The sequence below is a fragment of the Colletotrichum acutatum genome, assembly GCF_030867785.1.
Source record: "Colletotrichum acutatum strain CBS 112980 chromosome Unknown BDZ83scaffold_136, whole genome shotgun sequence".
NCBI lineage: Eukaryota > Fungi > Ascomycota > Sordariomycetes > Glomerellales > Glomerellaceae > Colletotrichum > Colletotrichum acutatum.
Genome location: NW_026849130.1, coordinates 44,335 through 56,444, shown reverse-complemented (window position 1 = coordinate 56,444; position 12,110 = coordinate 44,335). Strand labels below are relative to the sequence as shown.

The window sequence follows — 12,110 nt, the reverse complement described above, 5'->3', positions numbered from 1 at the left end:
GATCCACGTCTCCGTCTTTTTCGTCCCGAGTTGCCAGTGCCATTTCCCGCTATGCCCGATTCGGCGATGCGCACCTTGTGTGCTTGGCAGACCGCGGCAAGCCAAAACGCAATTCACGACTGCAACACATGGTGCTCGCTGTCAGCATCGTCTTGGCTCTCATCTTGTTTCTCCTGTGCGGCTGGCCTCGTCGCTTCGATCGATTAAACGCCTACAAGGGTTGTACGGCGCGGCCGAAGAACGACGAGCTGGGCTTAAAAAAAAAACATGATTCTGGAAATGCCGTGCAATGCGCTCGGCAGCTCATCTATCTGGTGATGGAAGGAGCGTGGGGCCAGCAAGATCCTCGTGCCATCAAGAAAACGCCTCTAGCTTCGCCTCTACCGTCTGTAGTCACCTATCACAGCTTGGAATACGTCGAAATACATACGAATGTTCGGCCTGGTAGACCCGAAGCAGGCTTTCGCCTACATATGAACAGACGTTCAAGGTCAAGGTCGAGCCTTCGAGGCCGGCTGGCGCTGGCGAATAAGTCGACGACGTCTACGGTCTTGGATGTGAGACGGGTCCAAGCAGAACCTTATCACTACCTACGACGGCCGCACTCTCGGTCTGCCGGCCCCCAGGCTGTCACCCCCTTGGCCCCTGGCGGTCTTGAGCTTCTCCTCTTGTTCGCGGATCGTCGGATTCGCGGTTCGTCTTCTATTTTTGTTCCAGAATATTGCATCTGCCGGTTCCAAATTGCATCGTTGGCACGTTGTGTCGTCAATCCTCGTCGAGATCGGGGGCCCCGACGACGGCCTGTCCCCCGTCCAAGAAATAGAGCTGCAGAGAACCCTGGAAGCTTTCTCAGCCCAATATCCATCGACAAGCAGCCCAGGGGAAGAAGAGAAGGGGAACGGGACGGGCTTTATCTGGCAAGGCAAAAAGAGGGCAGTCAGGGTTCAGGGGTGGCTTGTACTCTGTACTTCCAGTGTCCATTCCGTGGCCCACCGTGCCCGCCTCCCACAGCTTTCGTCAGGTTCAGGGAAACGGAGCCCAGGCGGGGTAACCGTCGACCCTTCAGTCGGCGTCGGTCGCACAAGAGAGGGGAAAGGCCGTGTCAACGACTGTGCCGCCGATCTCCAGCACAAAGAGAGACTCGGAGTCTCATAGTCTCGCTCCCATAGATTACGCCGCCGTTGGATGCGCCTGGTGGCAGCACCAAAGTTACAAGCTACAACCAACCATCCCCGCGCAATACGAACCCCCCAAACCGTCCAGCCCAGTCCACCTCAGTCCAGGTCAGCCTTTCCTCTGCCCTGGCCTCGTTCTGCCTCGTCTGCCCTGGCCTTGCGTAGCCTTTGGCCTGCCCTGCCTTGCCTTGCAGCCCTTGCCTCGTCCTTCAGCGCAAGCACGACGCAAGCACGCAAGCACGCAGCATCGACAGGCACCCAGACGGTCCACGGATACTGCGGTAGTGCAACAGCAAGGGGGAAGCCGTGAACGACTCGCGGACCGTCTCGTCTCGGACAGTTGCCCCGGACCTTGTTCTCTCGACGAATATCCGTACAGATTCTCTACGGATACTTGTGGCTTCGCTGCGCTCTCGGTTCTGTTGCACTTCTGAACCACAGATCAGCATCCCTCGTGTTTTGATCTTCCGACAGCCGCCCACCTCTAGGCTCTGGCCGCCTTTTGATCGTACGCATCGTCGTTTCGACTCTTTTGAACCTTCGCGTCTGGCTCAAGGTCCAACGTTCAACTTTCCGACAGCCGACGCGCCAACTGCTACACGCGATACCGCGCTTAGGACGATCTGTTCTCTTACGTGCACCAGTCCCTGCAGCGTAATCCGGATCCCGGGCACCCTCCAGCGCCCCCGTCAGTGACGATCCGGCTTTACAGTCAACTTGACGTGATCTCAATCTGAGCTTCGCTTCACTTTCGACAGAACGCTCACCACCAAGTTCAGATTCATTCGTGGTTGAATCGTCCCCTCTTACGATCTGGACGTCTTTTTAGAGATACTTGCACATCTCATAAACCATATCCTCGATTTGATTAAACCAAGCGCCTGGCTACATCCTCGTGAATCCCTTGCGATTCGTCATCGATCTCGAAGCTTCAAGATAGCGCGGCCTCGAGGCACGGCACCCTCGTTTCCCCGTCGCATCCTCAATCGCACCCAATGCCGCGATCAAGTTTCTCAGATAACCCCCTGCTGCGGGTATCGCGGCCTGTATCGGCCTGCTCGCGATGTGAGTTGTCATGGTTGCGGCTGACTGCTTGTGTTCATGCGAGGCTAATCGTGCCCCACAGGTCGAGCTGCAAAAGTCAAGGTAGCTATCCTTCCCCCGCTGCCCAGGCTAATGGATCTGACGGGCTCTTGCTGATGCACTCTTAACTCCTCTAGTGTGATGGCAAGCTTCCAGCCTGCACTGCCTGTGAGAAGGCAGGTCGCGAAAATGAGTGTTCCTCGGCCAATGATCAGTTCGCTAGAGGCAAGGAGAGAAGGTTGGTCGGCCCCTCATGAGATCTCGGCGTGCGTGGTGTTAACAGAGACTTAGTTATGTAGCGGCCCTGGAGCTTAGAGTTGAAAAGCTGGAGAAGCGGTTGGCGTTTGCGAGATCGCGCAAGGCATCGGTTAATCTTCATGATGTCGATGAAGCGACGGCGGCTCCTGCTGACCGTAAGGACTCTCTGGCCAACATTCGAGCCGCGATCCACCGCAAAGCTGCCCGTAAGAGGGAGGACTCGGATGTCAACGCACTTGTGTCTGACTTCGGCTTCTTGTGCGCCCATTCTCTTGACCCCCTACTTCAAAGTGCGTGCTAACGTCCACCAGATCCGTCAACGCAACAACTCGCGATTTTGAACCATCCGTGAGCGGCATGACGTTCGCCCGCCTGGTGCTAGCTGCCGCGACCAACGACGAGGTAACGGATCCAACGGAGGACAGTTTCCCAACCAGAGCAGAGGCCTTTGCCACTGTCCAGTATTACATGGCCAACATCTACTCACTGTTCCCGTCATTCTCGGAGACTCACCTACTCACCGTCTTGGACGATGTCTATCAGCAAGATGAAAGAGTCAAGGACAGGCTCAAGGATGCCGACTTCTGGCTACTGTACATGGTTCTCGCTATTGGATATGCGGCTCAGAGCAGAGATAAAAACGATGACTTCTCTCGCCGCGGTCTCGACTTTGTCGCTCGCGCCTTGCCTTTTGCTGACAAGGCACTGATGCCTGGATATCCAAGCCAGATTCAGTCGCTCATCCTCTTCACGCAATACTCAATGCTCGACCCTGGCCATTTCGACAGCTGGTACCTGATCGGATTTGCGAGTCGTGCTGTGGTTGACTTGGGATTCCATCAAGATCCGCCGCAGCTCCAGGTTCCCGATAAGGCTGCTCTCGACCTTCGGAGGAAAATGTTTTACTGCGTATATGCACTTGACCGGTAAGTTGGTCGAGCCTATTTAGCACACCAGAAGCAAATTGCTAATCCCAAGGACAGGATGATCAGCATGGTTCGCGCCAGATCCTTCTCCTTCACAGATGATTCCATCAATGTCGAGTATCCCAGCAACTCTGGGTTGACTTCTGGTCCGATCACTGGCCCTCAATCAGCAGACTCGGCGTTAGTCTTGTTCCAGCTTCGTCGACTCCAGTCCGAGTGGTATCAAACACTATTCCAGGGAGACGCAGCGCCACTTTCAGATGCCGCCTCCTTCATTTGGCAGATGTGCCTGGAAATGAGAGAGTGGCACGAATCACTGCCTGATAACCTACCTTCGGGCATCCGCGAGTTCTTCGAGCTCGAGCTGAGATACAGCTACATTCACTGTCTTGCGCCTAGCGATCGCCAGCCACACCTGACTGATTACACCCGCAAACTGATTTTTGAAAATGCCATCGCATACATGAACACAATTCACGGTGTCGTCCATGGTTCTGTCAACACCGCCTTCTACTCCTCGCTCGACGCTCTCAAGGTCTTCTTCGTGGCAACGCAGTTCTTTGTCGTCTTCAACGACAAGCGTGAGCTGCTTATCTCGGAGCAAAGAATCATTCCGCCCATTACTCGCCCAGGCACCGCACCTCCGCCACCTTTACCGCATCGCCCAGCTGGTGGCGAGGATAATTTGGACAGAAGCATGCGATGCTTGCAGCAGGTTATGGAAACACTTGCAAGATACTCTCAGCGATGGGACATTGCGTTACAGCTCAGGACTACATTTGAAGGATTGTCATCGGAGCTGTTCTCCTGGCTTCAAGTGCGTCGGCAGATGAGAGAGCAAGGACAGCTCCCTCAACAACACCAGCAACAAATGCAGCAGCATCAGCAATCGCCTCATCAACCGCAGCAGCAGCAGCAGCAGCAGCAGCAGCAACAACAACCACTCTACCACCCGCACCAACAGTCTTCACCCATACCCCATGGCCCCTCGCCGCCGCTTGGTCAACACCCTCAGCACCCTCACCATGCCCAACATCCATCCTACCCGCCTCATCCCCATCCTCAGGCTCTCATGGGGCAACAACAGGTATCGATGCAAGGCATGATGCAGCAACAGCTTCAAGGGCAACCAATGATGCAATATAGATGGGTCGGCGATGGAGGCGGGCAGATGATGCCTGGTCCACCCGGGCAAGGCCCACCAATGTGAGCCACATTGACATATTCATCACGCAATGCTCGTTGGATTCTGAAAACGAGACGGATACCTGGATTGGAGCAGCACATTTGTATTCTTAGATTATAGAGATGGTACTCCATCACAAGAGTCTCCTCTGTAACACAGCGATGTGACAAACCTGCCTGAATTGTATGCCCTTGTGACATGCATCTTGCCGTGGTTGAATAGCCTTTCGCGGCGAACTCGACGGCCAACAATTCATGAGCTCTCCCTTCACTCTTTCCTTGGTCTCGGCCGTGTCTTGGTCCACCCTCTTTGCTTTCTTCTATTGTCCATGTCCGATCTCATGCTGGCTTTGAAAGGGGAATGCAAGGGAGAGGACGGTGATGAGAGCGATGATAGAGCCGGGTTTTCAGACACGCATATAGGCACAGCACAAAAGCCGGAGGAGTGGCCAAATATCTCAAGATTATGAACAATTATCTACTCTCTTCCTTTGAATCATCGCATGCGTAGATGGCATGAGAAACCCGCGGTTCGTATGGTGGACTGCAAAGATGCGGAATGGAGGAAAAGCCATGGGGGGGAGATCCACCGAAGACGTCAAAAAGCACATCACCGATAATGATCAGCAGTCTGATTGTGGACAATATTCTGAATGGATGGTACGATGTTGCCGCCTGATATTTCTTAATAAAAGTCTGAAAAATGCTGGGAGTCGAAAATGGATTGCTTGAGGTAGCATACCTAGATCAAAGGTCTTGCGCGTGAATCCATTCCTACCTACTTGTTTCCCACGCCCGTTATCCTTTACCAGGTACAGTGCAGCTACGTTCACTTTACCTTTACATCGAATGAAATCAAGGTAAAGGAGCTATTCGTTACTACGTGCTGGTATGAACCTTCGTATCGTGCTGAGATACGAGCGTATCGCTGGAAACTAACGGACGCGAGTACTATCAAGTAGAACAAAATTAAACAAAGTGCTCTTTACTACGACAGGCTGTTACTACTGTTCGTATTCGTGCTTAGATACGAGCGTGCTGACGAGATAACACTAACGCGAGCACGTTTGGAGTAGTAAGGTTGATTTGGACGGTTGATGGGATCTTTTGTATCCAGCAGAGTGTGGATACGAATGAGAGAGAGGAAACTGCAGTCCGCTCGCGCAATAGTATCATTCCAACTTCAGATCGACGGTGTGTTGATGACGACTAATGTTAGCAGAATCAGATACGGTGCCATTGACGAGGGCGTTGGAATAGCAATCTCAAGCTCGATGTATGTACTTATGGTGCCTTGAGGTCTTTGAAGATAAAAAGTGAGAGCAAACTGTAGTTCGTTTGCACTGCAGTCTCATTCCAACCTGGATTGATAAGTCCTCAATAGAGTCATTTCACATTGTGCTAAGCCAAAGGTTATCTCATCATGACAACTTCAATTCCGCAATCTGGGGTATAATGCGACGGGATCTGTGCCTCTTTCAGGCTGATCCTCAGTTCTCTGATAATAATACATCAATCCGCATTACTCATTACTCCTCTGTCCAACTCCAAATCACCGCCATATTTCATCTCTCTAAACAGCCTCCTTCCTCTCGGACTGCTGAATCTCAGCACCCTCCTTGTTATCAAGCGCAGAGTGACCGTGGTGACCCTCCTCAGGCCCGACACCCAACATCTGCGCGCCCTTCTCGGTGTGGTTGGCGCCGCCGAACAGCTGGTCCATCTCCTCGAGCGGGATCTGCTTGGTCTCGGGGATGAGGAAGTAGACAAAGATGCCAAGCACGATGTTCATGGCCATGAAGAAGAAGAGGCAGTTGAGTCCCTCGTTGGCGAGGAAGGTGGGGAAGAATTGCTGGAAGATTGTGTTTGCGACGTTTTGCATCTGGGAGCACATGCCGACGGCCTGGGCGCGGACGTTGACAGAGAAGATTTCGGCGGTCCACATCCAGGTTGTTGCGCCCCATGTTGGCTTGTAGAAGAAGATGACTTGGGAGATGTTAGTTGAGGTAAGCAAGGAGGAGGGGGTGTTGAGTGAAGAACTTACAGAGGAACAGCAAAAACACAATGGAGATACCGACGGGCTCGCTCTTTGTTCCGTCTGCTGCCGTGGGAGTCTTCATGCCGACGATGGGGACGATGAGCATGCACACGGCCATACCAGCCGCACCGACGAGGAACAACCACCGACGACCGAAGCGATCAGCCGTCCACATGGCGTTGAGCGTGAAGAAGATACCCATGGTGGCGTTGAGCGCGTTGATGAGGTTAATCGTATCGGTAGACGGCCAGACCTTCTTGTAAATCGAAGTGGAGTAGGAGTTGAGGGTACCCTGACCGGTGAGCTGCTGTCCGACGTTGAGAGCGAAGGCGAGGTAGAGGCGCTTGCGGATGGAGGGGTCCTTGAAGAGGGCGGTGTAGGAGCTGCTGATGGCCTCCTTTTCGTACTCGATGGCTTCGCGGATCTGGAGGAGCTCCTGCTCGACCTCCTCCTCGGTGTCGCGGATGCGCATGAGGGCGGCGCGGGCGGCCTCGACGTTGCCGTTCTTTTGGATGTGCCAGCGCGGGGACTCGGGCTGGAAGGGGAGGGCGATGATGATGAGGATGGGGACCAGCATCTGGAAGATGACGACCATCTTCCAGTCCCATTCGCCGAGCTGCTCGCGACGCTTGGAGCAGGCGTACTGTGCAAGTATGTTAGGAGGTTTGCTTAACGATAAGAGATGTGAGAGGAACATACGTTGATCCAGTAGGCAATGAAGGAGCCGACAGAGTAGAACATTTGCCAGCAGGCCATGATGTGGCCACGAATTTCAGAGGGGGCAACCTCGCCGATGTAGACGGGGCCGGCGGTGAGAGCCATACCCTGGCCGAGACCGATCACGACACGGCCGGCAATGAAGACGCCGAGCTTGTGGTGGGGGGTGAAGGTCTGCATGAGTGTCGCGATGATGGTGACGAAGCAGCCGATGGCCATGCCCCAGCGACGTCCGAGGTAATCGGCCTGTGTTGAGAGAGGTTGTGTCAGTCCTGGCTGCGATGCTCCATCCGATGACCACAAGAAAGTGTGCTTACAGTGGGACCACCGATGAAGAAACCGGCGACGATGGCGCCGATGGTGTAGGCGGTGTTGACGAGGCCGATGAGCTGGGTGTCCTTCTTGAGGTCGACGTCGACCCAGGCGAGCCAGTTCTTTGAGCCCTGGAGGGAGTTGAAGACGGAGGCATCGTACCCGTAGAGGACCATGCACATGGCCGCCATCAGGGAGATGTACCAGTTGTACACTCTTTTGCCGGACGGAAGACCCATCTTGGCGGACTCTGTTGTTGGTGAACTCCCTACAGAGAGATAACGACGCTCTGTGTGGTAAGAGGAGGGGGGTTATCGACCTAGAGAAGAGAAACTGATTGAAGCAACTCCGGCAGAGAGGTAAAGAGCCAAGGAGGGAAGAGAGAGGGAGTCGTTCGATTCAGGACGAAGAGGAGATGGGAGGTTGTCTTTAAAACCTTTATCTCAAAGGCGCACACCATACCACGCTATACCCGGTCTCTCTCTCTCTTTCGAAAGTAACCTAAGCCGTTCAGATAGGGATCCCCGCAAGAGTTTAGATTTCTCCCAATCCTTTCCCCCAAATCCCCTCATCTCACACCCCCGGTCCCCCTCATTCCCCGGTCTGACTATCCGCCCAAAAGATGCTGGGCTTCGAACGAAGACGGCTGGCTGCCGCTACAGTCGAATCGGATGGCGAAAAAGAAGAGCAACCAACCGAGAGAGGAGGAGGGATTCGGGCTGGCACCCGGCATCTTTCCCCATAATTGTCGAGGGCCCCAGGTCTAGCGCTGGTTCCGGGGGAGTGGAGAATGAGATGGGGGAGTTTGGATGGCATGGTTGGATGGGTTTGGTTTTCTGCACACCGAATGCTGAGAGATACCTAAATTAGAGCCGGGTTTCTATCTCGTTGCATATGACTATCCGTAGGTACATGTAGGTTAAGTCCCCTTGCTTGAGTCTGTCATAACCGCCAGGTAAAGGGCCGAAGACACTGTCAAATGTGATATCTCCAAATACTCTCTTCCGTTGCTTTTCAAAGCCTCACTGTATTGATTCCCTCTCTCATCAACTATGTCGTCCAAGGACAAGACAACCCAAGGAATGCGGCGACAGAACGAATCTCTTGGCGCCGCGCCGCGTGTGGCCCGCCGTGTCCGCCTCTCTTCCCCAGAGACCCCCAACCTTTTCAACAATCCTTGCTCGACTCTTGTCTCCGCGAAAGGGCCAAAGGGGAAAGCTAGCCAGCCGGCTAGCCCATGGAGAAGGGGGGGCGTCTGAACCTGCGGAGAAACCCCCAACCTTCAATAATCCACCAATGGTAATTTCGCCTGGAGCATCGGCTTCACGTACGGATACGCCCTCCCTCAGTTCCCTCAGGACACAATTTCAACCACCGCGTGGTGGCTGGTCTGGGCAAACGCTTGTTTTCCCTTCTTCCTCGACTCGACTCGAACGAGTCCACACGTCCCCGTTCCCACCGTGGGCCGTGAGACTTGTTTGTGCAGTTTGCAGGCGGAGCTATCTTCGAATTCAAGAAGGAGGACAGTGACTTATGCGACTGACTGACAGCCAAGCCCGCCTTATCGCACGTCCTTGACGCGTGCGCTTCTCGCTTCAAATGTCTACTGCGTAGGCAAGTGGGCTTCGTTGTCGATGATGGCCCTTGGCGCTGCACATGGCCGTCAACGTCTGTCGTCGGATTGCCGAGTCCCGTATCTGGACACACCTATCCGTGGGGCCGGCTCTGTGTCTCTAAATGAGTCCTTCAGTTGTTTTCAACACTTGTTCTCGGTAGTGTGTATCTCAAATTGAGAACTACCGTCCATAACGAGATATCACCGATGGGATAACTCAACCGGCGCATGCAATGCTGAACTGAATCCGGCAAGCTCTCGAGTCTTGCACGCGCGGGCGACCGCGCCGCAGACTACCGCCCCCATGTCAAGCGCGTTCGAGCTTCCTCCTGTATTTCTGCCTATGAGAGGTTCGCATGTGAAGGGTAATGTGTTCTGTTACGCTAAAGTCTGTTGTCACCACATCCCGGCCCTGGGCCGAGTTTATCTTGAGAGAGGGGACCCAGTTCTTTCTGCAGCAGTTCCCTACATGCGCAGGAGGCAAAAAAGAAAATAGGCCCAGGCTTGCAGCCTTCCGCGCATGAGACGCCGGAGTCGTTCCGCTTAATCTCCAGAGTAAATGACATGAGGGCTGCTCCCGCGCCGTTTCACTGTTTCCTTGACTCGTCATATGAGTGACCGAACTCTATCTTTGAGATTAGTCAGTGTCATTCAAGGCATCTCGAGATACCTACGCAGAGGTGAAAGTTAAGAAACTCAGAAGGGGACAACACAAGCTTCAGCCAGCGCAAGCCAAGAAGAATAGCAGCACACACTCATTCAATACTGCCCTCCTTCGGCGATTATCCAAGAGACCATCAGAGAGCCAAGCCTGGCCATTCCGCGATTCCCGCGTTGGCACTGCAAGCCACCCGGCGCCGCCAAGAAAATACCAAAGTTGAGCCGAGTATCTCAACTCCCTCGGCCATATTCTGCGCTTTAGCTGCTGATGACAGCTTCTCATAAACTCAGGCTTTTGGTTCCAAATACCGCAACGGCAACCTACCGCTAGCTCAATCCCAACAGCCTGGGGCCTAAGAAACGTGGCGAGTAATGCAGGACTAAGATCACCTGTGCTATGAGCAATAAACACCCATGACTTCTCTTGATCGTTGGAGAAAACCCTCCATCCCATCGGCACAGATTCGAACTCTGGGAAATTGTTCAAGAAATCAACCCATCCCCATCTTGGCACTAGCACCAACTGCCATCGTGACTCCAGGTCTCTCTCCGCTTCATCTCCCCCGGACCCCAGAAAACACCGTGCCGCAATCCGGAGTCAAAAGGAAGGAAGAAAAAAAGTCGAACCATTGAAAATCCGGAGTCCCCAAACCACACTATGGGATATTTCAGCTTAGAGTAATCCATGATCTATTCCAGCCCGTCAAATGACGCCTATGGGGTCGGGGGACCCGCTCTCCCCGCGAACATGATTGATGGAAGAAATAAACATCCCCCAGACGGCCCCAGATGGGATGGAAAGGGGGGGAGCGACGACGCCGCGCCGCCGCCTCTCGCTCCTCCACCAGGATCTCAAAGTCCACGACAGCTGTTGAAAGGATCTTGTTGGCGGCTGGATGCGCGCACGCCCACGCTAAACACCGAAGGCGTTGCCGCGGGCGGCCGTTCTCGCCAGGGTTCTGCGGGTACCACCTGAGAGGACTGCTGGTGGGTTGTCTACGGAGTAGTCTAGGCTGTACTAGGATATGTACGAATAGGTAGTTAGTTGAGAAGGAGGTGACAACTTGACAAGAGGGATGTGTCAGTGAAGCCTCTTTTCGTAGACGAGTCCGAGTCTTGTCCTATATTCCTACACATTTCTCACAAAAGAGACTAGTGAAGCTGACGCATGCTGCGTGTCTGTGGCATGGTTGCCGTTCGTGCCAGACGGATGCGGAAATGAGGAGTTTGATAGGATGCCGAGAGCGTGAAGTATTTGTCCAGGAGTAGCTGAGAATGACTCTCGATCGCCGTGTTATGAAATTCCATTAGCTTACCGAGAGGACGGGACGGCGGTCTGAAATCCCAAGGCTACCTTACCCTACGTGCCTCCCGGAAACCTACCTCGTACGCCAGACCCCAACGTCGTTCTCGGACTTCGGCACCGGTTGCACACCAACTTTGGTCGCATGACGGAAGGGAGGGTGTGGTTGGCTCGACCAGGGCTTCGTCTCTTCTTCATGTAGTCATTTGGGAAGAAGTTGAGCTGCTATGGCTTTGAGATTGTTCGCATGACCAGTTTGGTAGAGCTGGACCCGCGCCGCTCTCGTTCTCAGAACTTGCGTCTCTCCTCGGCGCAGCTGGTACTTGCTTCCTTTCTGCTTGGAACAGTCTCCCTTTAATCTTCCGAATGGTCCTACTCAACTTGAGCAGCTCAGCGTTACTAGGCACTTCCACGAAAGCCCCCTCGAGGCCGGCCTGTTCTCTATTAGTGCCCCCTTATTCCGAATCCTTATACGAAAATGCAAACGACGAGGAGTTTATTCCTTCGAAAGCAATGTACGACTCACGATGGACTCACGAACTTTCGAGACGATGTAAATACCTCAGTTGACCCTAAAGCCTGCCCATACATAGACCCTTAGCGAAGGATACGGGATACTTTTGATACCCCTTTCGAGACACCTGGACTCGACGACGCGCTGAGATCCATCACACTCTGATGTGTTTCGGCGAGTCATAGTTCGTGATCGAGGAGCGTCTAGTTGAAGCACGTAAGCTGAACAAGCCTATGGCATAGCGAACTGCCGTCTTGAAAGTCACGCTTGAAGCTCCGTATCCTTTGCATCCACCGAGGAATGGTCTCCAGATATGCCTCAGCC

General features: G+C 53.8%; 3 protein-coding genes across 3 annotated transcripts; 2 read left to right on the top strand and 1 right to left on the bottom strand.

Moving 5' to 3' along the window:
- Positions 1-48: 48 nt before the first annotated feature.
- Positions 49-1,277, top strand: BDZ83DRAFT_78928 (uncharacterized protein). Its single transcript, XM_060515693.1, has one exon. The coding sequence runs from the start codon at positions 129-131 to the stop codon at positions 1,167-1,169; it is 1,041 nt and encodes a 346-aa protein (XP_060359793.1). The 5' UTR covers positions 49-128; the 3' UTR covers positions 1,170-1,277.
- An 893-nt stretch (positions 1,278-2,170) lies between these two features.
- BDZ83DRAFT_535062 (fungal-specific transcription factor) lies at positions 2,171-3,992 on the top strand (the record flags this gene model as incomplete). The annotated part of the gene is made up of 6 exons (XM_060503347.1): positions 2,171-2,240; positions 2,302-2,321; positions 2,396-2,496; positions 2,550-2,774; positions 2,828-3,442; positions 3,500-3,992. Coding segments are annotated over 6 exons (1,524 nt in total), but the record flags the coding sequence as incomplete, so codon positions are not given.
- Positions 3,993-6,045: 2,053 nt separating this feature from the next.
- Positions 6,046-8,249, bottom strand: BDZ83DRAFT_637307 (general substrate transporter). The gene is made up of 4 exons (XM_060509302.1): positions 7,700-8,249; positions 7,365-7,628; positions 6,672-7,308; positions 6,046-6,613 (listed from the first exon to the last, which is right to left on the bottom strand). Exons 1-4 carry the CDS (start codon positions 7,931-7,933, stop codon positions 6,201-6,203), a joined length of 1,548 nt encoding a protein of 515 aa, XP_060359791.1. The 5' UTR covers positions 7,934-8,249; the 3' UTR covers positions 6,046-6,200.
- Positions 8,250-12,110: the final 3,861 nt, after the last annotated feature.

Coding starts and splice junctions, on each gene's coding strand:
- BDZ83DRAFT_637307 (XM_060509302.1), bottom strand. CDS start 7,933: ATGGGTCTTCCGTCCGGCAAAAGAGTGTACAACTGGTACATCTCCCTG. Junction 7,309..7,364: donor TCATTGCCTACTGGATCAAC/GTATGTTCCTCT, acceptor ATACTTGCACAG/TACGCCTGCTCCAAGCGTCG. Junction 6,614..6,671: donor TGTGTTTTTGCTGTTCCTCT/GTAAGTTCTTCA, acceptor ACATCTCCCAAG/TCATCTTCTTCTACAAGCCA.
- BDZ83DRAFT_78928 (XM_060515693.1), top strand. CDS start 129: ATGGTGCTCGCTGTCAGCATCGTCTTGGCTCTCATCTTGTTTCTCCTG.